This window comes from Rhagoletis zephyria, unplaced genomic scaffold, assembly GCF_001687245.7.
Source record: "Rhagoletis zephyria isolate East Lansing unplaced genomic scaffold, Rhagoletis_zephyria_1.1 Rzeph_scaffold_00511, whole genome shotgun sequence".
Taxonomy (NCBI): domain Eukaryota; kingdom Metazoa; phylum Arthropoda; class Insecta; order Diptera; family Tephritidae; genus Rhagoletis; species Rhagoletis zephyria.
Window position 1 is genome coordinate 109024 of NW_016157595.1, and position 25199 is coordinate 134222.

General features: G+C 36.4%; 3 protein-coding genes across 3 annotated transcripts in view; 1 reads left to right on the forward strand and 2 right to left on the reverse strand.

Moving 5' to 3' along the window:
- Positions 1-15226, reverse strand: part of CtsF (Cathepsin F) — a 53548-nt gene extending 38322 nt beyond the window's left edge. Inside the window, exon 1 of the mRNA XM_017612194.1 lies at positions 14902-15226. Within this exon, the coding sequence (XP_017467683.1) occupies positions 14902-14994 (93 nt within the window). The 5' untranslated portion in view covers positions 14995-15226. The remainder of the gene's footprint in view (positions 1-14901) is intronic.
- Positions 15227-15745: 519 nt separating this feature from the next.
- On the forward strand, positions 15746-18581 carry LOC108360056 (uncharacterized). The gene is made up of 7 exons (XM_017612195.1): positions 15746-16476; positions 16530-16863; positions 16972-17145; positions 17203-17472; positions 17536-17719; positions 17831-18009; positions 18073-18581. The coding sequence occupies exons 1-7, from the start codon at positions 16239-16241 to the stop codon at positions 18566-18568; spliced, it is 1875 nt and encodes a 624-aa protein (XP_017467684.1). The 5' UTR covers positions 15746-16238; the 3' UTR covers positions 18569-18581.
- Positions 18582-18596: 15 nt separating this feature from the next.
- On the reverse strand, positions 18597-19729 carry Enoph (enolase-phosphatase E1). The gene is made up of 4 exons (XM_017612196.1): positions 19575-19729; positions 19231-19505; positions 18913-19169; positions 18597-18857 (listed from the first exon to the last, which is right to left on the reverse strand). Exons 1-4 carry the CDS (start codon positions 19644-19646, stop codon positions 18721-18723), a joined length of 741 nt encoding a protein of 246 aa, XP_017467685.1. The 5' UTR covers positions 19647-19729; the 3' UTR covers positions 18597-18720.
- Positions 19730-25199: the final 5470 nt, after the last annotated feature.

Genomic DNA, 25199 nt, shown 5'->3' on the forward strand with positions numbered 1-25199 from the left:
ATTTGAGTGTACTTTGCCCAATTATTGCAGAATAAGCCTTCTTAATATTACCAATAAGGTCCTTTCATCGATACTGTGTGAAAGACTGAAGCCCTCCAGCTTTTCGGGTCTTATCAGTGTGACTTCGAACCAGACAAGTTCACCACCTATCCGTGGCGGTCGAGATCAAACGAGGTGGCCCCATATACAAAGGTGAAAGGTCCATTCTTTTGCAACCGAACTACAAAAGAACACTCGCTTAAATGACGAAATACATGCAAAGCAACAACACAAACTCGGCTGTTTATCCGAGTTCAGCAAGGTCGGTTAAAAAATCCGCGACCTGCAGAGTAGTGTTGTTAAGTGAAAAAACTGCTCTATTGCGAATTGTTAATGGAAAAGTGGAGAGGGAAATTTTTGTTTTAGTATATAAGTACATGATTTATATTTTAAATAAGTATATAAATTACGCAAATACCTCGCATAATTATTAATTTCTATTGTTTTTTGTGTCTAAATCCCGTTGAACTAATCACATGTTTCTTGCTAGCTAGCTTGCTTAAGTAGCTAAAAGGAAATTTTACCCGAGTTGAGCGTTCTTTTTTCGCTCGCTTACAAAAAAATGCAGCTATTGTCTACCTAGGAACGAGCATTAACTCCGATATTTATATGAGCCTTGAAATCCAACCGAGAATGACTCTTACCCACAAGTGCTACTTTGGACTGAATGGAACATTGAAAAGTAAGGTCCACTCGAAGTTCAAAAACCAGAGTCTATAAGTAATCCAAGATTTTGCAGAGGAGTTATGGGCACGAAACGGATTTTATGGAAGTTGCTTTTTTTATGCTAATAGAAAATTTTCGATTAGATATTACTACGATTTAACTTTCCTTGACATTGGCGTTAGCAGCCATGTTAGCCATCTGAATTTTGCTGAAATTATGACATTTTCATCAAAATCAAGCTACCAGTTTGAAAATTATAATAAAATTTTTGTCGGAGAAGATTTTGATCGGCAAAGGAAAAAATGCAACAATTAAAATATGAGTTGCGCATTTGGAAGCTGCAAAAATACCAGATACCACTGCAAGGAGGACGGTATACAATCTTTTCAATTTCCAGCGCTTTCTTTTGTGAGACCAAAATGGCTTGAAGCCTGCGGCTTGTATAAGATTTCATAAAAAAAAATACTGTACCTTTGATTGGCTTAACGCTTTTTGCAAAAAAAAAAAATTTACCAAACATAAAAAATATAATACAAAGGAACTGGAAATCAAAAAAAAAAAAATAATAATGTGACAATTCTTAATTTTATACTTAAGTTTTAAATTTTTTTATTTTGCTTTTCAGTTCGTTTGTATTATATTTTTGAAAACTTGCTTAATTTTTTTGGTAAAAAGCTTTAAGTCAATCACAGGTGCAGTCATTTTTTTTTTATAAAAGTAAAATGGAACGTTTAGCGCAATTAATGTTCTTTTCCTAGATATATAAGAAGTTGGTAAAAAAATCAATAGATCAAAAAAATAAAATTTTTTATAAAACAAGATTCGAAACTTCACAAACTAACCACTTTATTTTGTTGCCCAATAAGTTCTCTAATTGCTGTCAAAGAACCATAAGATTCAAATGAAAGGTTGCTGAAATATTTCAAAAAGTGTAAAAGCCTGAATAAAAATTTGTTTGCAAATAACTCATCGAAAAAATGAGATTAGGGCAAAATCGTTGGTGTCAATATTGCACACGATGTAAACTTTGAAAATCAGTCAATGAAATATAAAAATCGAAAAGTCAATTTTGGGTGGCCCATTTGAGAAAACTTGACTCATTGCGAATGGACGTGAACGCTCCAGCCTCACAAGTATCCGGCTGCTGGTAGCGGAATATGTACACAATATTTCTTTGCTGTCGATTATTGTCCATTTCAGAATGGAAAAGTATACGGCGCAGTTGTCAATTGCATCAATTCGATTAGCTATTTTCAGCCTCATAATTGCATAGTATATGAACCTTTGCTTTTTATTGTTATTTTATTTGCCTTTATTTATATTTACATATTTACTCGCGTTCGGATCAGCAGCCTTTAGCAGCATTCGCTTCTGAAATGTAATGTTTTGTTCGTTGTTTTAACTAACTGCTGGTACAATAGAAAGAAATTAGCACTAAATTATTCTAAGTGCATTCGGATTAGCACTTGATTGTTGAAGTGCATACACACCTATGCATATACCCATAAATACATATATATGTATTTATATACATATGTATATACCTATGTACAATATGTATGTATGTTGAAAGTATATATAAACATAAATTTGTACAAAGATTTGTGAATATATTTCTTCCACGATCTTCATATTTGCGTATTTAGTTATTTAAACTTTTTTTTTCATAGCCAATAAGTTTCGAGTCTGCTAACGAGTCCTAAAAAAATTTACTTCACACGCACACACACATATGAACATTAGGGTGGCCAAAAAAAAAATGCATGTGGGAAAAAATAAAGTCGGAATTTTAGTGGCGCCACACCCTAGGACTGTTCTATGCCAAAAAAATATACCCCTATTTTTTTATTTTGAAATCAAAAAGTTTTTAAGAAGTGCTCAAGTGCTCAACGTTTTCAATGTACATATATATTTTATATGGGATAAAACATCTTTTTCGTAGCATAGAATTTTTGAAAATCAATATTTTTCGATAAATTGATTGATTTAAAATCAATCTGTTTCTCTTCCGGAGATTCTCAATAATAATATCCAATCGTTTGTTTAGAAATTTTTTCATGATAAATATATTTTATAGGTCCGTCAAAACCCCCAGAAAATGCAATGGGCTGACCAATAAATAATCTTTAGTATTAAAAAATGGTTAAATATACAACTGGGTATTGTTATTGGCGGCCGCTGTGGTGTAGTGGTAAGCAGTGCGCGCTTCCACTCAGCAGCGCGTGGTTCAAGCCCTGGTCAAAGCAACATCGCAAAAAATTTAGAAAAAAGGTATCCGAATGTATTTCTGCCATGAAAAGCAGCTTCTCATAAATATACAATCGGCGTTCGAAGTCGGCGTAAAACTGTGGGTCCCTCCGCTTTGTGTGACAACATCAAGGCGCACAGCACAAATCGGAGGAGAAGCTCGGCCAAACACTAACATATGTGTAAGCGCCAATCTATTATATTATTATTATTGTTCTTGGAAGTCTTCTGAAGAAAACCAGAGTATTCCGATCGAAAAATATTGGTTTTCAAGAATTCCATAACGTTTAAAACACATGGAAAACATTGAGCGCTTTGAGCACTCCTTAAATATTTTTTGATTTCAAAATAATAAATTGGGGTATATTTTCGGTATAGAGCAAGCCTAGGGGTGGCGTCATTAAAATTACGATTTTACTGTTTTTAGACCACACTAATGTACATACTATATTTATTCAATTACTAACAGGTCTATTGCAATGCTGTTTTGATAGTCGTGGGTTAATGTACGGTAGCAGACATTTGACCCTTAATCGCCGACATGTGCGATACGATGATAGTTTTGCGGCGATTATCTACCCTGCAAAAACAACTTGTACTGAATCGTAAAACATACTTTTGTATATGTAAATGTAGAGCACTATTTTCCTTAATCAAGCTGTGGAAGCAGGTTAAGATCTACAAGAGACATCATAGTACACACAAAAAGCCATAACAAGTACACAAAGCGATTTTTTAAATATATCTGAGAATTATTATGGAAGGATCTTCGTGATCAGTTATGCCCATGCGTCGAAAATTACCGTAGAGAAAATCCCGACCCTGGGGAACATAGCAGCTCCCCTATTCGGGCAAAAGGGGATTACTAATATCTTCAAATAAAGTTTTATTGGACGATAAGGCTCCCCGTCGTTGGCTGGTTTCCGGGCTTGAGAACCTCGGTGAGATAATCTACTCGTGCCTGTCCCAATTCATTTTGATCACACGATACTTGGGTATCATCCACCGAAGGATGCATTGTAAATTGCCAGCTCAAGATGCCCACCAGAGGCCTAACCTTGACCAAAGTATACCTACTCTACACGTGAAGCTGCAGTACTTCAGGCGGTCTCCCACTTATTCCGCTTATGTTAGTTGACCAGTTGGTGGATCTCCAATTTGAAATCCAATGAGAGGATTTTTTTGTCGCATATTACGAATAAACACAATTTATTTTATATGGAAAAATCCCGCACCATTCGTCGCAGAAAATCTAAAAAATCAACAGTAATTTTTAGCCACTTGACGCTTGCACATTATTGGACTAAAAATTGAATGCGCTATAAAACTGTGTACTCAAAAAATTCTAACGCTTTTGAAAAAAAAAGTTGTTGCACTTTTTTGCAGTTTTCTACAAAGTTGAAATTTTTTGTTTATATGGGTTTTGTTAGAGAATGAACTGTATTTTAATTGAAAATTCCTAAAAATAAATAAATAAACCTAAGTGGCAAACAATATCCATTTGAAATGGGGTGACCGATACTGTATCTGTAAGATCAAAGTTTTTTAATTAATTTATTTAAACCACTTGTCGCTAAGAACCATTAAAAAAAAAAGACAATTAATAGTTTCCATTTCCTATAAATTATAATAACGAATGCTAATTGCTTTCGCAAGCAAGCAAAATGTGTCATAAATATATTTACGTTTATTTTTAAAGCGAATCGCCATAAATCTTTGTTATAATTTGCATAAATGAATTTCCATATTTATATGCATATATTTTATGAATGAATATGTGCCTTTAAGAGGTCTATTCTGCACGCTAACGAAGATTTTGTAACCGGAAAATTTTATTACCAAAAATGTTACCAGTTCTTGTCGCCGCGATTCTAGGTAAGTTGGTTATGCAGTTAAAATATTCAACAATTCAGATATGAAGAATTCTGGAACTTCTGGCATTGAATATTTCACGGGGCAGTACTTTGTTACCTGCTTATGAGATGACAACAAAATTTACCGGTTACAAAGTTACACAGAATCCGAAAAGGGTTTACAAATTTACAGGAACTTTATTTACTGGTTACAAAATTTTTATTAACGGCGCAGAATAGACTTGTTAGTAACTATTTATTAACAAATTAATAAATCAACTTACTGACTGGTCCATAAAAATATCAACTTCCAAATTTTAATGGGACATCCCTTTATTTTGTTCTGACATCCACGTAAATTTCCAAATTTAAACAAATTTTTGGCGGTCACTACCAGGGTATGAAAAAAAAATTTATTTAATCACAAAAAATTTACTTTGACCAGGGTGAAGATTCTGTAGCTAGTTTTCGGATCGGTATCGCTTTTGTTGACGTATTTTATGAATATTTTTACGTCAACAAGTGCGATAGCGATCCGAAACATGGTTTTTCAAACCGGCTTCAACCGATTATTTTGAATATTTTGAAACGGTTTTTTTTAAATCTTGATTTTTCGAGCACCGAGTAAATCGGATGTTATCAATCGAATAAACTGGGGTTTCTCCTAGTTTATTTATGTACCAGAATTTAAAAATTATAAATATTTATTTTATTAAAAAGGGAACTACATTTTTATTAAATTTATATCTGAATACTGAAAAGTTTTCCACTGCAGAAAAGTAATAAAGAAAAGTCAAATCGAACGAAAGTTTTTCAGTTTTTTTTTGTTTGAGGTAGGAGCATACTTAACTTGTTCTAAGTCAGTGAATCTACTACATGTTGTCAGGTTCGACGGTGAAGGTGGTTAGCGTCGTCGGGCATCTTATTCAAATTCGACTGAGCAGTTTAATCTGCCACAATATCTAGAATGGAGTTATGTCAAAGTATCGCCAGACTCACGAAGCAACTCAAGCTGTTCGTGTACGATATACGGCGTTGGTCCCTGATGATGGAATTCAAAGGGGGGAAATTGACGAAGGTTTTGATCGATTCTCCATGAGTATCCTGTATATTCGTATAGCCGGTCTGGTTCAGTGGATGGTGTATTCTCATTCCCAAGACAGTCGGTTCTACATGCTCGAGTTTTTCCCGGCCAACGATTCTTGTTTTAGCGATCTAGTCTTAAGATCGGTGAACCTAATTAGGTGTGAATTTTTTACTAGTTGCAAACCACAAAAAATAAAAATTTGGAAATTTCGATGAAAACTTGTCGATTTTTTATAATTTTTGTAAAAAGGTGGAAATGCAATGGTTTTTGTTATGTAATGAGCTAGACTGTTTAAAAAAAATAACAAACATTAAATAATCAAAAGAAAAAAATGCCAAAACTGGTCAAAATGTCGCTGGCTTAATTAGTTAAGCATAACTGTAAATAGGAAGCAAAACTAGCTATAAAAAATAAAGCTTACTACTTTAACATGACTGTGGGTAGCCAAATTGTAAACAAAATCGATTTTTTCAACGAAAAACAAATACATACATATCTAGTATGCTCATTTTTAATACAAATACATTTATTGCCGTTATAAAAATGAAATTTCATTTTTGCACCAAATATTAATATTTACATAAACAATTTTTTTATTAGCTTGAATTTATATGAAAACACATAAACTTTGTGTTTACTTAGTATTTTGGTTTAAAAATTGTCGTGTGTGTTTACTTTGTACGCAAACAAAACCGTTTGCCGTTCATATTAAAACGAATTTTAGAATTGTGCAAAGTTCAGTTAAAGCAATCAAAAGCATATGCAACAAAAAGTTGACAAAAAAAACATAAGTGAAATGTTTGTAGTTATTAAGGTTGAGAGCGAAAGTGTGAGCTTTATAATTGGCCATTGAAAACTAGTGGATATACATATATAGGTACATACACACATACATACATATGTACATATCGTCGCCTCCCACCATGCAAAACATGAAAAATAGGCAACAATCGTCAATGGCAACAAATTGGCGACTCACCGATTTATTGCTGTGGTGACAAATCGGCAACATCACTTCGTTCATGTCAATTTGGAATAAAATAGTTCTCAAAAATTCCGAAACTTATGAAAATGGCGTCAATAGGATTGGCCAAAAGCATCTAAATTATGCCCAAGGACAAGATTGAAAAAATAGGAAGTCTCACAGCGAGAAAATGAATTAATTCCGATTGTAAGTTGCAATTTGGTACAAAAAAAATAAATGAAGTATTAAAGAGAATAAAATTATTCCAAAAATCGCCTGAAGCGATAAGAAAAGGACTCATTCAGGTAATAAGAAAACGACTCGCCCAGGCGAGTTGCCTTCGGCGGACGTTTTAGAGCGACCGGTAATAGGAAATCGATTCGATGGCAATATTACCGGCAATAAATTTGTTTCCGAGGGCGACACGTTTTCTTATTGCTGGCAACACAAATTGTTTGGTGGGCTGTGTAAAAGATCGACCTATCTCGGCAGCCAGTTCGAGAATTCAGAATTTTATTGCAAAATTCCCTGAAGTAGGGCGTTCTTGAAAAGTCTCTGAGATAGGGCGTTTTCGAACTCGTTGCCGAGATAGGTCGGTCTTCCACTCCACTCAGGTATCGATATGTACATTAGACTGTACACAAAATAACAAACGGTACTGTTTTTCCATCGGAAAAATTAATTCGATTAGATTTTAACACTTACGCCATCGTCAAAAATTCTCTAAATGAAAATCAGTGGGGACTAAAAGCACGCAACATAAAAGTAACAGTTGTAATGTGTAATCAACCAAAGCTGGTAGTATGAGGAGCATGTAACTAGGTGTTGCGTGTTGTTAGGCGCGCCCGCATTTTTTTGAAAATTTTTAGCGATAGCAAATGCTGGAATCCGGCTGCTGGACCCATTTGAAAATAACTCCAAAAATGGAGTTTTTTTTTAATAAAAATTGTTTTTTAAGGTATTTTATTTAAAAAAAAACATCTCAGATGACAAAACAGTTTTAGAATATTTAAAAAATAATGCAACAAAATCAAAATAATGAGATTTTGCATGCTGTTTTTGAACTTTTTTCAAAGAACTTTCATAACTCAGCCAAAACTTTACCGATTTAGAGGTATCATTCGAAAGGTATTTTCTTACCCTTTTTATTTCTTTGCAAGTAAATTCTTTCACGCTTTTTTTTTTGCAAATATCAACACATCTTAATTCAACTTGGAAGATCGCTCTCTTTCTTGCATATTTTACTAGAAGTTAATGGGCTACAAAGCTGCATACTCAAGAGAATTCCAAAAAATCTGATGAAAAAGTTGAAATATGCATGAAAATTTGTTGAATTTTCGCTAGTTTTGCACAAAGTTAAGAAACTATATTTTTATATTTTTTGTTGTAGAATGAACCATTTTTTTTTTAATAAAAAAATTGCGCAAAAATATTAGAACAGAAATTGGTGCATATATTGTGAAAAATTCGGACGTAAAAAGTTTGCAGAAATGTCACGATTGAAGAAATATGACTCTCAGAAGAGATGTTGCGAATATTTGCATTCGCATTCGTTATGCGAATGATTCCCATCATTTTACGCATTTGCATTCGACATACGCATACGCATCAAATGATACGAATGTTTTGCGAATGCGAATGTGTACATGGGCAGAGAGTCCACTCTAAAATTGTTGAAATGGCTCAAGGCTGTCTAACCAGGGTGCGGAAAATAACCGACTTTTGGCTTCAGGCGCTAAACGGTTAAGTAGTGTATCAAGCAACATTGATGGGCCCCCAACAAGTACTGCTAAAAGTCTTATATGTAACCTAGAAATAATTTTAGATTCCTCCAGTGAAATCAAAGGTTCGGATGTAGAATCTGGAGACATTTAAAAATGTGAAATTAACGCTCAATTGAGGGCCTATCTTAAAGAAATACGAGCTCATCTCGGTGAAAGTCCTCTCGATTGGTGGAAAACTAAACTGAAATACGGCAAATTAACAGATCTGGTCCGCAAATATTTGAGCGCTCCACCCGCCAGCGTTACTTAGGGCAGAACAAAAGAGTATATTTACAGTATCGGTCATATTAAAAGCACCACCATTCCAAATTGATATTATTTGACACTTCTGTTTATCTATTTATTTTTCAGAATTTGCAAATAAAATACAGTTCGTTCTCTAATAAAACTCATATAAAGCCAATTTAAAACTTTGTAGAAATCTAAAAGAAAACAAGTAAGAAAGTCTAAGTTCGGGCGGAGCCGAACATTAAATACCCGGCGCAAGTATTAAATATATGTTTCCCTCCTTTCCGAAAGCTACCGCTACATGATAAGCCGGGGTGTATACATTTTAAGTAAATTAGCGTCCTTAAATTTCGAACTATTGAAATTTCAAGCATTTCTGAAATTTACCGTTATATGAAAAGCGGCCTCAATTTTAGTCCGATTTCAACAATTTTCAACGGTTTGCTTTTATGTGGCAAGCACAATAACCATACCGAGCTTGGTACAAATTGCTAGAACGGTTAGCGAGATACATATATGTGATCACAAGTGGGCGGTGCTACGCCCATTTTCCAAAATTTTGTCATAAACGTATTTCTTGGTAAAGAATTGTTGCAAGCATCAATTTTGAATAAATTAGCTTCAATATTTACTGATTTATCGAAGATTTTGTATTTCTCTAAATTACCGTTATATGGGATGTGGGCGTGGTTATTGTCCGATTTTTTAAATTTTCGGCCATTTAGTATGCTGTACCAAGGCCAACAACTGTGCCAAGTTTGGAAGAAATTGGTGCAGCGGTTACCAAGATATACACATGTAACCATAAGTGGGCGTGGCTACGCCCATTTGCCAAAATTTTGTAATATTCTTATTTTTCGTCTAAAACTCATTGCAAATATCAATTTTGAGTGAATTATCTTCAGTAGTTACTAAAATATCGCAGTTTTCGTTTTTCTGAAAATTACCGTTATATGGGAGGTAGGCGTGGTTATTGTCCGATTTCACCCATCAAAAGAAGTTCACTTACCAAGTTTCGTTAAGATATCTCAATTTTTACTCGAGTTATCGTGTGCACAGACGGACGGACGGACGGACAGACAGTCACCGCTTAATCGAAATTTGAAACCTTTTTGTGAGAAGTGTTAGAATTTGTTTACTTAGTACTTATACAGTTTTATAGCCCATTCAATTTAAGGGTAATAATGCGCAAAAGCTAACGTTGATTTAATTTTTTTTTTTTTGCAGAAAACGAAAGCAAAACCTAACAAAAATTAAAATTCTTTTAAAATATCGTCGGTCAGTAAGATGGTAGTAAAATTCAAAATGATATTGTTTGCAACTAATGCTTATTTCGCTACCTAAAGGTAAAACAAGCCCAAATTAAATGCTCTCGTTAGACTTAAATGCAGTACTCTATAGATTCATTCATTCATTTTTTTCCACTAATTTTTTTGCTAATTACTTGGGGTAGTAGCAATCTAATTAACCATATTTATCTTACATTAATTAGCGATATGTAAAGTGAAGGCCTAACGTTTTTGTGGCAATCATGGCCAGGGGTGTACAATAGGGCAGGTTGATTTGTATGGATGAAAAAAAAGTAAAAATCGTATAGCAAAAACGTAATCTACATTAAATTCTAAGAAAATTCTCTGAAGAAACCATGGGTCTAAAATCAAACCCTGTTGTTGTTGTTGTTGTAGCAGCATACAAATTCCCCAAAGACATTTTGGGGAGTGTTGCTGGAGTGACAGTCCTTGGCCAGATATAAATCTGGGTCGTTCCGGTTACGTAGACCCGACTGTCGTGGGAACGTAAAATCAAACCCTAATCCGCGCGTCTTGAATCGAAAATTTTTTTCCTCTTTTTTCGCTAAAATTATTTTCTTTTTTTGAAATATTTTATGTTTTATTATATTATATATATATATATATATATATATATATTTATAAAAATATTAAATATTATATATATATATTATAAAAATATTAAATATAAAATTATATACAAACTTTTTTACTTGGGTGAATATTTTTTTAATGAAAAAAATTTTGAGTGTAGAAAAAATATAAAGTGCTACCTTACTAAACAATTTTATTCAGAAAATTCGATTTCTTTTTGGAAAAACCTATTTTTTTCTAACATTTATTTTTTTGGCAAAGGCGGCCATATAAATTTTCAAGTCGAGAGGCGCGGATTAGGATTTTATTTTAGACATGGTTTCTTCGGAGAATTTTTTTTAGAATTTTATGTAGTTTACGTTTTTGCTATACGATTAAAAAAAGAATCAACCCGCCCTAGTGTAGAATTTGTTAGTGAACTTCAAAGTTAATACTAAAGGCGGATTCATCGTTTTAGTTCAGATCTTTTTTTCCACATGGAAGAAAAAGTTGAGAACTAAAACGATGAATACGCCTTAAGGGCCCTTTTCTGAAGTAATTTTAAATTTTATCTTCAATTCAAAAACATTTTTTGAAAACAAAATTTGTATTTTAAGGGCAGATAAATTTATGGAGATTATTTTCGTACTTCGGTACTTCGTTACCGAAGATTTTGTGACCGGAAAATTGTATTACCAAAAAATGTTACCACTTCTTGTCACCGCGATTCTAGGTACGTTGGTAATGCATTGAAAATATTCAGCAGTTCAGCTATGAAGATTTGTGGAAAATCTTGTATTGCATATTTCACGGGGCAATATTTTGTTACCAGCATATGAGATGATAACAAAATTTACCGGTTACAAGAGCGCCCAAAATGCGAAAATGGTTTAAAAATTGACAGACACTTTAATAACCGGTTACAAAATTTAGAATAGACCTGAAAGTGATTTCTTCTTACTGTATGTCGACCGAGTCGTCACAGGTTTTCACTACATCGATATTTATTTCTAATAAGAGTCGCCTCTCGGCAGGCAATGGCCAGCCTCCTAGTGCATATCTGGCATGAAAAAGTTTCTACATAAACAATCTTTCGTTCGGAGACAATGTAGAACAGCGATGTTGCTGGAGTGACAGTCCTTGGCCAAATATACATATATCTGGGTCGTTCCAGTTACGTAGACCCGACTGTAGGTCCCTGCATGTCTGTGGTTGCTTGAATACACACACCACAACCCCGCAGAAAAATGTTTTAGTGTGAACTATTTGTTTTCCGACAAAAAATTCACGTCTGAATCTGTTCAGTAGTTACGTCGGTAAAGCCTGCGCAGTTTCCATCCTTAGTCTAAATCTTGAAAGCTTCAAAGAGTGTGATTTCAAACAGAGCAGTTTTTGGACTATAAAATTCTTGCAGTTAAGGAGAAAATGCAGTGCTAGATTGTCCCTACTTTTTACTCCCATTACCAATTTAACTCCAAACATATTTCGTTATACTTATTAAAGTCCGTTAAATAATTTCCTTATTTTAATGGATGTTTTTGGCAGTTTTTATTATTTTTTTTTGGATCGCGGCAATATTAATGTATATGTAGGTACATTAAACCTAATAGATTTATCCCAGAGATAATTTAGGTAGGCCTCCTTAAGTAAAGCCATTCTAAGAGGCCTACCCAAGAAGGGCTGAAAACAGCGCTTCCTTGCATGCCATCTAGAAGGGCTTACCCATAAATGCATAAATTTATATTACTTAGCATTACAAAGGAATTTCAATTAACACTTTAATTTGCAATAAGACATATTTGATATAAACCTTAAGCAACAACTTCAAAGATGTAAAATTTTAAAAATAAAAAAAAGCAACTTTAAAGCGACTCCTCCAAAAGGCCTTCTGAAAAGTACATCCTATGAAAGCCGTCTGGAAGGCCTTCCACGGGTAGCGAAAGAAGAATCCCTTCAATTTGTGCCACTCTATACAAAATAGAAAGGAGAAAGGAATGTGGAGTGGAAGGCCTCTTGACTCTCAGGAAGGCCTTTCGCAAGGGCTCTTAACTCCTGAAATTATCCACTGGGATGTGTGATTATACATACTTAAATTGCTTTGAATTTGCAAGTAAACGAATTGGATGCCACTACTTTTATTATACTAACTTTTGCGTTGTTTTGTATTAAGTATTCTTATCATGTTCGCTGATAACAAAGAGGAATTCGCAATTGTTTTCAATTGTTTCTTAGAGACGCATATGCTGCTCTAATTTGAGAAATAAAGCGCATAATCAAGCAGCTCTAGGCGATCGGTCAAACGAGTAAACCAATTTGAATTGATATTGGTACAGCCCAGCAAACACAGTTTAAAACTTTTGAGAAAAATTTCTTTCAATTTTTCTCAAATGATTCTCAAATTGAAAAGGTTTAAATTTTACATTTGACGTTGATTTTAAGAAAGATGTATGTAAGAAATAAATATGAAATATACATTTCCTATAATAAATTTAATTTTCACATTTGAAGTATAATTGAACTGAACCTTTGAAATTGATTTGAGAGTTAACCATAATCTCAAATGGAGATCAAACTCCTCTTTTTATTGAGAAAGCTGTAACTTTCAAATCAATATCAGAATTTCAAATCATTCTAAATGTATATCAAACCTAATTATTTGATGGGAGTGATGGGCAGCGCATGGTGAAGAACAAATATGAACCACTTAGCCTCCCATATAGGCGCTTTTTACGGTTGGTTAGTTAAAAGTTCAATGACTTGTTATAATTTCTTGTTATTAGTACCAACGTCTTTAGTAAATATCATTGTTTTTAAAACCGAATCTATAGTTTATAGTTTATTTCCACCAGGCCTTAACTGCAGTTTATGCCGTTTTAAAAACGGAGATTACAACTCGAAGGGGGTGCTTTAAGCACTAGATTAGTGCTTTTGAAAATTAAAACGCCAAAAAAAAAATTATTTAGTGCCTAGTATTTTTTAGTACTTTTTTCTCAACTAAAATTACTCCGATATAGTTAAAACCTGATATAATTTTTAAATATTTAAAGCTGTTGGCAGCACTGAATTTACAAAAATCTACAAATTTAAATGCACTTAAATACAACCATGATTGATAAAAATCTGAACTTGCAGAAGTTATGTGTTTCTTTTTTTCTTTTCTAATTATTTGTAAAAATATTTATTTTTGTACCACCTGAGTAAAAGACACTAGCACTAGAATTTTGAGATATCCTAACCTCAAAGTGCAAAAATCACGGTTTTTGGCGATATTTGAGGTTATATAATGAAAACAATTTTTTTTTTTCTCATTTCTACTTAGGGCATGATTTTCGTTTGTTAGGATTCGAGTTTCCTTTCTTGAGATATATCAGTTTTAATGTGCAGTACTTCGGTATTACGTCGTAAGCATGAGTCATTATAGCATGTGGCTTTTCAATCGTTATGAGCGAAAAAGTTTTGTTTATTGATTTATGTATGGATTCTTGTAAATATTGTTAATTTTTTGTCTTTTTTAAATACATACAAACTGTTATGAAAAAAGCATCAATTGATTTTGGTGATTTTAGTGTGGTAAAACGCTTTTTCTTCCAAGTTTTTGGTGCTTTTTGAAAATCAACAGTTGTCAACCCTGCGGGATTATTTGAACTTCTCTGAGCTCTTAACTGCAGTTAAGCCTTTGGTGGAAATAGGCTATTACACTTAACCATTACTCCTTGTATATCTTTCAGTAGGTAGTACACAAATGTGTAGTAAATCTCCCACAACTTGACTTCTTTGTTTTGCAAGAGTTAAAACGCACCCCATTTCCTATTCGAAATGCATAATCAGTTAAATCTATTGTATTTATATGTTTAAATGCGCACCTGATGAAATTGATAATTAAGCAGTTTTTAAAGTGGCCAAGAAATGAATCATCGTCACCAAAATATAAATGTATTTTCGAGATTTTGCTAACGCAGTCAACAATTTGCTGGTAACAAAGAGTTGAATTTTGCCATTCCTATACTATGTAATGCATATTAGTTCATCACATTTTATTTTTATTTATTTACAAGTTATATTATGAAATCTCAACCACGCAATCAAAGTAAGCATTAACCTTAAGTCGCAATGATTGTTGCGAACAATTAACACCAGCTGAAGCAATAACAAAATTACGTATTTCACTTACCTCTTCCACAGCACTGGCATCTTGTCCAGCTACCAACACGGACAAGAGCGACAGCGCAACAATTGTGGCTGTTGAACCGACGGTGAGACGCATTTTATAGTGACACAGATGTAATGTACGCAATTCGCGTCCACCAATTGATTATAATAATGAAATATCTATTGCCCGTAGTCGCTTTATACTTTTTACGTTTGCCACCACTTTTTCGTTTAATACTTTTTAACAACTTCACAATTTTATTTTTGTACTATCACCATTTGAAACAATTTTCACAAAAACAAACCAAACGCCAAGAAATTCACGAGAAGACTGCTGGCAAAACAGTTGAGGTTGTTCAGTGAATGAGTAGTCCAACCCAGGGTTGCAGTGAATTTCCATGTTTATTGCAGAGTTGTATGTGGAGGAATTATGTATAGTTTTAATCAAAAATGTCGAAATTAAAGCAAAACCTTAAACTAAGTGTCTTTAAATCTTTTCAAGCCTTTACCTTTCAACTCATACAATACTTCGTTCAAAGGAATTTTCTAACAAGTAATGGCACAGAGTTTAAATGGGTTTCAACGGTGAGTTCTTACGTCTGATTTCCGTAAATCGTTATATTCGATAACACTGTTTCCGCCGGAAAATAATTTCCGGAAATCGATGAAAATTTGATCACCCTGCCCTTCAAACTAAACATATACCCGCTCTACAATAAAAAAAAAATACTGAAGCCGGCGCTAGCGCCTCAAGATTAGATAGCGATTTTCTATGGTATGTACGCAGCTATATTTGGAGTAATAAGTTATTTAAGCGGATTACCTGGCTAGACCGTAAACTTCCTATTGGATGTCAGAAACGGCAACCACATTGTCGCTGCCTCTTGGAAAGAGTAGATACATAATACTGATTTAAGTATGTATACGTTTAGCTGGTAACTTCCTGGAGCTATCAATGCGTATTTATCGCAAGTTAATTGCAAGTGCATACATGCTCCAATCTAAACATACACACAACGAATTACTTTGAACTCCACAAGTCGTTGGGCACAATCCTATCAACATTCCATCACCAGTATGCTGCTTATCATTATTATAACAGCTTTGTTGTTAATAACAAACGAACGTATTATGGATAACAATAAAGGCGGATACTCACACAAAACTAACCAACATTGGTTACGTTGACTACCAATAAAACAACATAAACAGATTATCTGGAACTATTGATAAATCAGGGAAAATAAAGAAAAATTAATCGGCACAGATAGTAGCAAAAACGAAAATATTTGTACATTATGCTAGTACACAAGTAGTAAACGCAATAAGTTAGCGTAAGAACTTTAAATTATAAGCAGCATGAATACACATACTAGTAGATCCTTTTTACATTCATGTCTGAAAGTTCCAATCGATCCATGCAATAATTGTCCTGCACCAATATATAATCGACCAAAAATGTATTTAGGACGGTTGGCGGCAACACCGTTAAGCGCTGCAAATAGATCGCTAAAAACAAGTGAATTTGAAAATGTAGACACAATGGCGGGAAACAGTGGAATACGTTCTTTGGCTAAACTATACGACAGCATACCAGGTACGAAAATGCATTTGATGTAATGTAGAATATTTACACATCCCAAATTTTAGATTATTGCGATATAAATCATCTACCGAATGAAGAGTTTTATTCGACTCTTGATACATTGCGGTCCACATGCTGTGAGCTGCGTACCAAAACGGCGCAAGCATGTGTGGTGGAGTCAAGCAGCACGACATCCTCTGTATCTTCACATTTTATCAACATCCAGCGGGGGAAGTCGAGTAAGCAGCCGAAGAGTAGACCGTCTACCGGCAAAAGTAGTAGCAAAAAGAAGGCTGGAAAGATTAAAAGTCAAGGTTACTCAAATCTGCACTATTCGTCAGAAACTCCTATCAGCAATGCGCATAAATTAGACTTTACCAAGCATAGCGTAATAAAGAAGTGAGGAGTTTTATTCGTTCTCTTGTCTCATTTTATTTATTTTATTTTATTTCATTTTATGATGTATGGTGAAATTATACCATGATTATACATAAACAAATTTCACAGTTATAACAAAGAGTTTGAGGATGAAGTAAAGGAATTCCAAAAAACTTTAAAAGACTTTGAAGACGAGCTCAAACAACGTCATTCATTTGCCGCGTATACGGAATCAAAAATTAGAACAACTAAAGTTAACCCAAACATTAAAGAAGGCAGCGATTTGGAAAAGAGCACAGATAAGTAATGCATTATAGTACCTCAAACACATACATATGGCTCTAATATAAATCCGTACAGACTACCAAATAAACCTAGCGCATCAAACATTCGTGAATTCTACAAAAAGCCTGAAGACAATATGCGTCCGAATTCCAAAGCTAGTAACACGAGTCTTCGGAAGTTTTTAAGAAAATCATTTTCTTTTAATGACATTAATAGCATCGCCGATAGCCGAGTAAGCGAAGATACAGAAATAAAACATCCGGTGGATAAGGTTTCTGAAACTCAAATTCTTATAAATCGAACGCCTTCCAAATTCAGCAGTTATTTCGCACAGAAAACAAACATGTATGAGTGAAATGAAAGAAAAAAGGCTGAATAACAGTGTTAAAATAATTATACTTCCCATAGTACTTCGCCCGAGAGCATCCCTCCGAAGATTGTTATCGATCCACCAAGTAGTGAAACAACTTCCGTGAAATCTTCAAGTCGCTCGAACGGTGGAAGAAAGAAGAAAAGGCAACAGAGGGACTTTAAAGTGCCTTTTTCAATTTTTAACTTGGGCACGAAAAAGGAAAGTCTAAAGATATTTTCCGTAAGTTTATATATATGTATATGGCGTTGGACTCAATAGGTCGCTTTATGCTTTTATTAATTACCTTTTTTATTGAATTCATTCTGCATTTAAAAAAATCAATATTCATAGAATTCAACTCCATCACCTGTACATCCGGTGGCCAGACCTAACCTCGCAGCTACTTTAAGAGTTGAAGTTTCGAAAAAGAAACTCAAGGAACTGCAAAACAACTGCACATACCACGATAGCACGCCACAATTCGATTGGGAAGTACGCAAAACACCAGCGTGGAAATCACTTTCCCTCAAGTAAGCGAGATTACATATAATGGAAATGAAAAACTTACTGATTTATATCATTCCACATTTTAGTGAGTCGCACAAAGAGATACTGTCCATGCGTTTAGCCACCCGCAAAGCGGAACAGGAAATGCAGAAACGCGAATACGAGCTGAACATGGAGTTAATGCGTCAGCGCGTAAAATCAGCACCACTTCTTTTGGAAGGTGTCACATTTTGGGGTCCTCATATTGGGAAATTAACACATACATGTCAGCGTGAGGGTGCCAGCCACTGCTGCCAAACCAATCAACGCAAAGCCCGTAGTAAAAGCGCCGACAGTCGTAGAAAAGTGTACACTCGTGAGCGGGTTGAGAGTGAATGCAGTCAAAGGAGTAACAAACTAAATATACTACAAAAAATTTATGGTGGTAGTTCAAAAGTGCATTCGCGAAGTGCAACACAAACGCCGGTGAGGAGAAAATCATTGCAATCTGATGGAAAACAACATGCGGAACAAACGCAGGCTCCGCAAACACAAAATGACAGTGGCGATGAATTATCTAGTTTAGATAGAGCATTCTTGTAGGTAATATATGCAAACAAAGCAGACCTAAGTAGATACTAAGTAGTGTTAAGAAATAAAAGTTTTCCTTACGGAATAATAGTTACATATACTAATGATAAGTAGAAAATATTCCTTGATTTGGTTTTGAAGAAGTAATTACGTAGCCTCAATTATTATTTTAAATTTATCTTTAAGTTGTCAAAAGTATCCGCTATTGTAAATGCAATTTTGTCATCGTCAGTCAATGGTGCATTGCCGGGACGATTAAGTATCACGACCTGCATTCCAGCATCGCGAGCTGCTTCAGCCTCTGTAAAATGGACGGATTTTAGTAATGTACATAGCGAACATACAGGTTTTCTTACCTTTAACTACATCAGTTAGGAACAGTATGTCTTTACTAGATAATGCCAAGTCACTCGCTATATTGACGTACGATTCCTTCTCTTGCTTGTGACCAATGGCAGTGTCATAATGACCGCTAATATACGTTAGTAAATTCCCAAATTCTGTTTGACTAAAAAGTAGCTGCTGTGCCTTAACGCTACCACTACAATAAATTGCAATGCTTATGCCAGCCTCATGCCAACGCTTAAATGCCACTGGAACATCTGCGAAAACTCTAGAACCGCGGAAACATAAGTTTCAAAATTTGCAATAGCTGGACTTAAAAGTTTACTTACTGTCCTTTAATATTGCCGCTTGCATATCCTTTCTCCCACACTAGCCCCTGCAGGGTTTTCAGTGGTCCAAGTTTGAGATCTTTTTCAATAAGGAAATTCACAAAACTAGCAATATTTCCGGCGGATGCGGCTGGTTGTTCATCGCCACCTCCAAAATATTCCTTATATTGTGGCAGCTTGCGAAAGTCCTGGACGATACGTTGTGTTTCTGCATCATGCCATCTTTCCTCCAGAAATGCTTTAGTGTGAGTTTTTGCGTAGGGAAAGAGCACATCCTATAATATTCAAAATTCTTTGTGAGCAAAAATTTGGAAAATATGGCTACTGATAAAGCTTATGATAACCTTTACAAAACTGATGGAGGTCGTTGTGCCCTCAATATCACTAAGTACTAATCTCACTGTAAATTCAGGCATGCTAGTAATTTTTCGGCGTTTTTTAGTTAATTTGAGATTCGTTATGTTCACAAACAAACAGTGATTAATAATCAGCTGTTTACTTCCAGTAGAAATGTTACTGATAACAGCAGGCATGCCATACATTAATTCTTTTTGTAATTTGGTTTTTGCAAAGAACGTAATGCAGCGTTTTTGCTGCATTTAAAATGCAACATTTAGCACTTTNCTTAATTCTTTTTGTAATTTGGTTTTTGCAAAGAACGTAAATCTATAAGAACCCATAAACCAAAAATACAACATTCGTAAGAACGCGACGTTGTATTTGTAAATGGTTTTGAGAAAAAAGTTTCGGGTTCGTCAGCTGAGAGTTAGTTTACACAAGCATCACTATTTTACACTTTTATTTAAGTAAAGAAGATCTAATTCAACATGACAACACATTTTAATGCATCATTTTACCTAAATTGTGCATTTAAAGTGGCTAATTTGCATGATGCAATAATACAAGGTGGTATCAGTTGTGACAGCTCGATTTGACACTGCCTTACTGCCATCCCTAAATTGGCGCGTCAAGCGCCAAACAACTGTCAAAAATCCTCATGCCCATACAATTTGTATGAAGCATCCCACAATAACGCGGCGCTAACGCCGAGCAAATGGAATTTTCATTTTTGACAGGGCGTTACGTGTTGAAGTTGGATGCGGAAGACGGAAAGAAAGAGAAAGGACAAAAAAGTGAAAGAGGAAACGAGAATAAAAACGAGAGGATCTGAGAAAACGTCAAAAATTACGACGCGTTGATTTGGGGATAGCGCGCGCTGACACTCGTCGACAATGGATAACGCAACGCTTAGCGCTCCAATTTAGGGACGGCAGTTAGCTAAGTAGAATGAGAAGAAAAACGGGAAGAAATGAATCCCATATGGGGGAAAAATATAAAATTTCACATTTTCTCCTAAACAAAATTTGCTTTTTTATAGTATATTCGTTATGAAATGAAATAAAATAAGATAAAATACCTTTTTAAGAAAACAAAGTGTGTATACTGAGAAAAAATAAAAAACATTCAACTATCTTAATGGGCAAAGAAGATCTTGTGTCTTTCGTTCATGGGAGAAAAAGTTATTTCACTGTCGCTTTTTATCATGAACGAAAGATACAAGATCACGTAAGAACAAGAGAGGGAAAAGGCGCGAGTGAGGGAACGAGTTTTACGCCATCCTCTTTCATTGGAAAACGAGCAAAAAGTAAACAAAGCAAAGAAAACAACGAAACCCAAAATTAGCCAAAATTATTGTCAGCCACTTTAAACGCACAATTTAGGTAAAATGATGCAACAAAATGCTTTAAAATGTGTTGTCATGTTGAATTAACTCTTCTTTACTTGAATAAAAGTGTAAAATAGTGGTGCTTGTGATGTAAACAAACGCTCAGCTGACGAACCCGCTTTCGCAAACTTTTTTCTCAAAACCAGTTACAAATACAACGTCGCGTTCTTACGTGATCTTGTATTTTTGGTTCATGTTTTTCTCCTTTCTCTTTCTTTCCGTCTTTTGCATACAACTTCAACACGCAATGTGCTGTCAAAAATGAAAATGGCATTTGCTGGCGCTAGCGCCGCGTTATTGTGGGATGCTATACAAACTGTGGGCATGGGGATTTTTGACATTTGTTTGGCGCTTGACGTGCCAAGTTACGTACGGCAATACCGCTCATTCGCTCGATGTTCGCAGTATTCATCGACGTTCCTCGCTGTCGAATATTCTACGTCATTCCTCGAACATTCAGTTATACTTGCTGTTACAAACCAAGAATGATAGAATACAATTGTATTATCTTAAGATTGCGCCGTCCTGGGCGTTGACATTTGTGTACCACAAGTAAACAAAGAATAGAGCGAAAAGAAGAACGAGTTGAAACTGCCAAAGCAGTTCACTTTACAGCGAAAAACGTATTTTAATTTTGCTAAATGTTAAAATATTGCATTTTTCACCTAATCTATTAGAGAATGGTGAACATTTTAGTGCACTCCATTGCTTTGTAGTTGAGGCTACTTCAGCAAACGTTTAGTGATTGCTTTGCAATTAAGGCTGCTGCAGAAAATTGCAGCAGCGTCTCTGTGGGATTGATTAGTTAACTTGCTAATGGAGGCTGCGTGGAGCAGAAACAAAATCATTGTGAGGAAATGCTGTTAATATAATAATAGAGAAACATTTCGGGAACGGCTTTCCCATACCCTATGTACACAAAATGCAGCGATTCGTCCCAGCGCTACACTTGCATCTACGCTTCTTGCATTTTGACGACTGTCGCAATTTAACACACAGCACTTCATTGTATTGGTTTTTACGCAGTCTTCAACTCAAAAATCACTCACAAATTGCAAATTAACACAATTTAAACTGATTTTTCACTTATAATTCAAATTTCTCTTTCGCTGATTTGTAACAAAAGTTTATTTACAAGTTACCACAAATGTCAAATCGGCGAAACCAAAGTAGCGGTACCACTGACGGCGCCACCTTTGTTCGCTGCACCGTGGTTACAAACGCTACAGACCTTTCCACCTTCATCTTGTTTCTTGGTCTCCCAACGGCCTGCATTCGATACACTACGTCATTCGGCCGTTTGACGACCTTATACGGGCCTTCCCAGTTGCGTTGTAGTTTTTGGGACAAACCTTTCCTCCGTTGAGGATTGTGCAGCAGCACCAAATCTCCTTTTTTGGAACCTTCGGAATTAATCGCCTTATCGTACCTGGATTTCATCCTGCCACTCATAATTTGCGTACGTTGTCTCACTAGAGCATGTATCTCTCTTAGCTCTTCCTCCAGGATGTTGGACGTCTCTTTCACAATTCTTCTTGCATCACCACTTACTCCAAACTTCAGGTCACTAGGTAAACGGGGTTCACAGCCGAAGATTACCTTGGCAGGAGTTTCAGCCATGGTTTCATGCACTGCTGACCGGTATCCCATCAGGCGCAAGGAAATACGGACATCCCAATCTTTATGATTCTTGTCCACGACCTTCCGAAAATACTCTTCCAGGGTTCGGTTGAATTATTCCACTATTCCATCTGATTGGGGATGAAGAGTTGTTGCTCGGATACCCACTATCTGACACATCTCATGGAACACCGCCGATTCAAAATTTCTTCCCTGGTCAGAGTGCAGTTCCATAGGTAAACCCTATGTCGACTGATTGCCGACAACCAACCTAATCTTAATCTTCTCGAGGGTCTTCGTGATTTCCAGGTGCCCTCAACTAGGGCCATTGTGAAATTCCCTGAGTACATCCGAAATTCTTACCCTTGGAACTACTATTAGGTTGCGGGAGCTCTGGCAATCTTCAGTTTCCCATACCCTATGCAAACAGCTAGATATTAACTATAAGATGTTCCATTGTGCCCAGTATGCATTTGCCATAGGGTTTTCCACTGCCCTTTGCTCCTTAGTGGGCCGGTGTCCATCTCCATGCATCAATACCTCCAGATCTGGACCTTCCTGCTAACACTTTAGTAGCTGCTCTGCCTTCCCCTCTTCCGCTGGTGTTTTTTTTTTCGTTATCCGGATGTCAATAATGTCTTCTTTGGCCTCAGCTTTTGAGCAGTGTTTACATTCCAGGCTACATGGTCGACGGGACATGCCATCAGCATTTCCGTGGACACATCCCTTGCGGTGCTCAATAGCGAAATCATAACTTTGCAGTCTCTCAATCCACCTAGCTAGCTGTCCTTCTGGATTCTTGAACTGTAGTAACCACTTCAAAGCTGCGTGATCCGTTCGAACTCGGAAAAGTTGCCCATAGAAGGACTTGTCGACATGTTTGACACACTGCACCCACCCTAGTAGTTCTTCCCGAGTTACGCAGTAGTTCCTTTCTGGTCTTCCAATCGACTGGCTATAGTAGGCAACTATTTTATCTTCTTCTTCTTATTTGGCGCTGTAACCGCCTAAGCGATTTTGGCCGAGTCCAAAACAGCACGCCAGTCATTTCTCTTCTGTGCTAACTGACGCCAATTGAAAATGCCAAGTGAAGCCAAGTCCTTCTCCACCTGGTCTTTCCAACGCAGAGGAGGCCTTCCTCTTCCTCTGTTACCAGCATCGCGGCCCGCGTTGAATATTTTCAGAGCAGGAGCGTTTCTGTCCATCCGAACGACATGGCCAAGCCAGCGGAGCCGCTGAATTTTAATTCGCTGCACTATGTCTATATCGTTGTAAAGCTCATACAGCTCATCGTTAAATCGTCTGCGATATTCGCCATCACCAACGCGTAAAGGTCCGTAAATCTTTCGCAGAATCTTTCTCTCGAAAACTCCAAGAGCCGCCTCATCAGATGCTTTCATTGTCCATGCTTCCGCGCCATACACCAGCACAGGCATGATGAGTGACTTATAGAGTGTGATCTTTGTACGACGAGAGAGGACTTTACTTCTCAATTGCCTACTCAGCCCAAAGTAGCACTTGTTGGCAAGAGTGATTCTCCGTTGGATTTCAAGGCTGACATTATTATTGGTGTTAATGCTGGTTCCCAAATAAACGAAGTCGTCTACTTTTTCAAACTTGTAACTGTCAACAGTGACGTGGGTGCCAAGACGCGTATGCTCTGACTGTTTGTGTGCTGACAGGAGATACTTCGTTTTGTCCTCGTTCACCACCAGACCCATTCGCTTTGCTTCTCTATCCAATCCCGAGAAGGCAGAACAGACGTAGCCCTTGTTTTTACCGATAATATCGATGTCGTCGGCATACGCCAGCAATTGTACGCTCTTATAAAGTATTGTGCCTGAGCGGTTCAGTTCTGCGGCTCTTATTATCTTCTCCAACATAAGATTAAAGAAATCACACGAAAGGGAGTCCCCTTGTCTGAAACCTCGTTTGGTATCAAACGGCTCGGAGAGGTCCTTCCCTATTCTGACGGAGCTGGTGGTATTGCTCAACGTCATTTTACACAGCCGTATTAGTTTCGCGGGGATACCAAATTCAGACATCGCGGCATAAAGGCAACTTCTCTTCGTGCTGTCGAAAGCGGCTTTGAAATCGACAAATAGATGGTGTGTGTCGATCCTATTCTCGCGGGTCTTTTCCAAGATTTGGCGTATTGTGAATACCTGATCTATGGTGGATTTTCCAGGCCTAAAGCCACACTGATAAGGTCCAATCAGCTCGTTGACGGTGGGCTTCAGTCTTTCGCACAATACGCTCGATAAGACCTTGTAACCTATGCTTAGAAGGCTAATTCCGCGGTAGTTGGCGCGTATGGCGGGGTCGCCTTTCTTGTGGATTGGGCAGAGCACACTTAAATTCCAGTCGTCGGGCATGCGTTCATCTGACCATATTCTGCATACGAGCTGATGCATGCACCTCATCAGCTCCTCGCCGCCGTACTTGAATAGCTCGGCTGGCAGGCCGTCAGCTCCAGCAGCTTTGTTGTTTTTCAGCCGCGTAATCGCTATACGTACCTCGTCATAGTCAGGCGGTGGGACAGCTACTCCATCATCATCGACTGGGGACTCGGGTTCGTCTTCCTCACTACTTTCAGCGCTGCTACCATTCAGTAGGTTATAAA

Excerpts from the sequence above, each read along its gene's own strand:
- LOC108360056 (XM_017612195.1), top strand. The coding sequence starts at position 16,239 with ATGAATACACATACTAGTAGATCCTTTTTACATTCATGTCTGAAAGTT. Across the intron at positions 16,477-16,529 it reads ACTATACGACAGCATACCAG|ATTATTGCGATATAAATCAT; the intron begins GTACGAAAATGC and ends CCCAAATTTTAG. Across the intron at positions 16,864-16,971 it reads AAGCATAGCGTAATAAAGAA|TTATAACAAAGAGTTTGAGG; the intron begins GTGAGGAGTTTT and ends CAAATTTCACAG.
- Enoph (XM_017612196.1), bottom strand. The coding sequence starts at position 19,646 with ATGCCTGAATTTACAGTGAGATTAGTACTTAGTGATATTGAGGGCACA. Across the intron at positions 19,170-19,230 it reads AGCGGCAATATTAAAGGACA|AGTTTTCGCAGATGTTCCAG; the intron begins GTAAGTAAACTT and ends CCGCGGTTCTAG. Across the intron at positions 18,858-18,912 it reads CCTAACTGATGTAGTTAAAG|AGGCTGAAGCAGCTCGCGAT; the intron begins GTAAGAAAACCT and ends TCCATTTTACAG.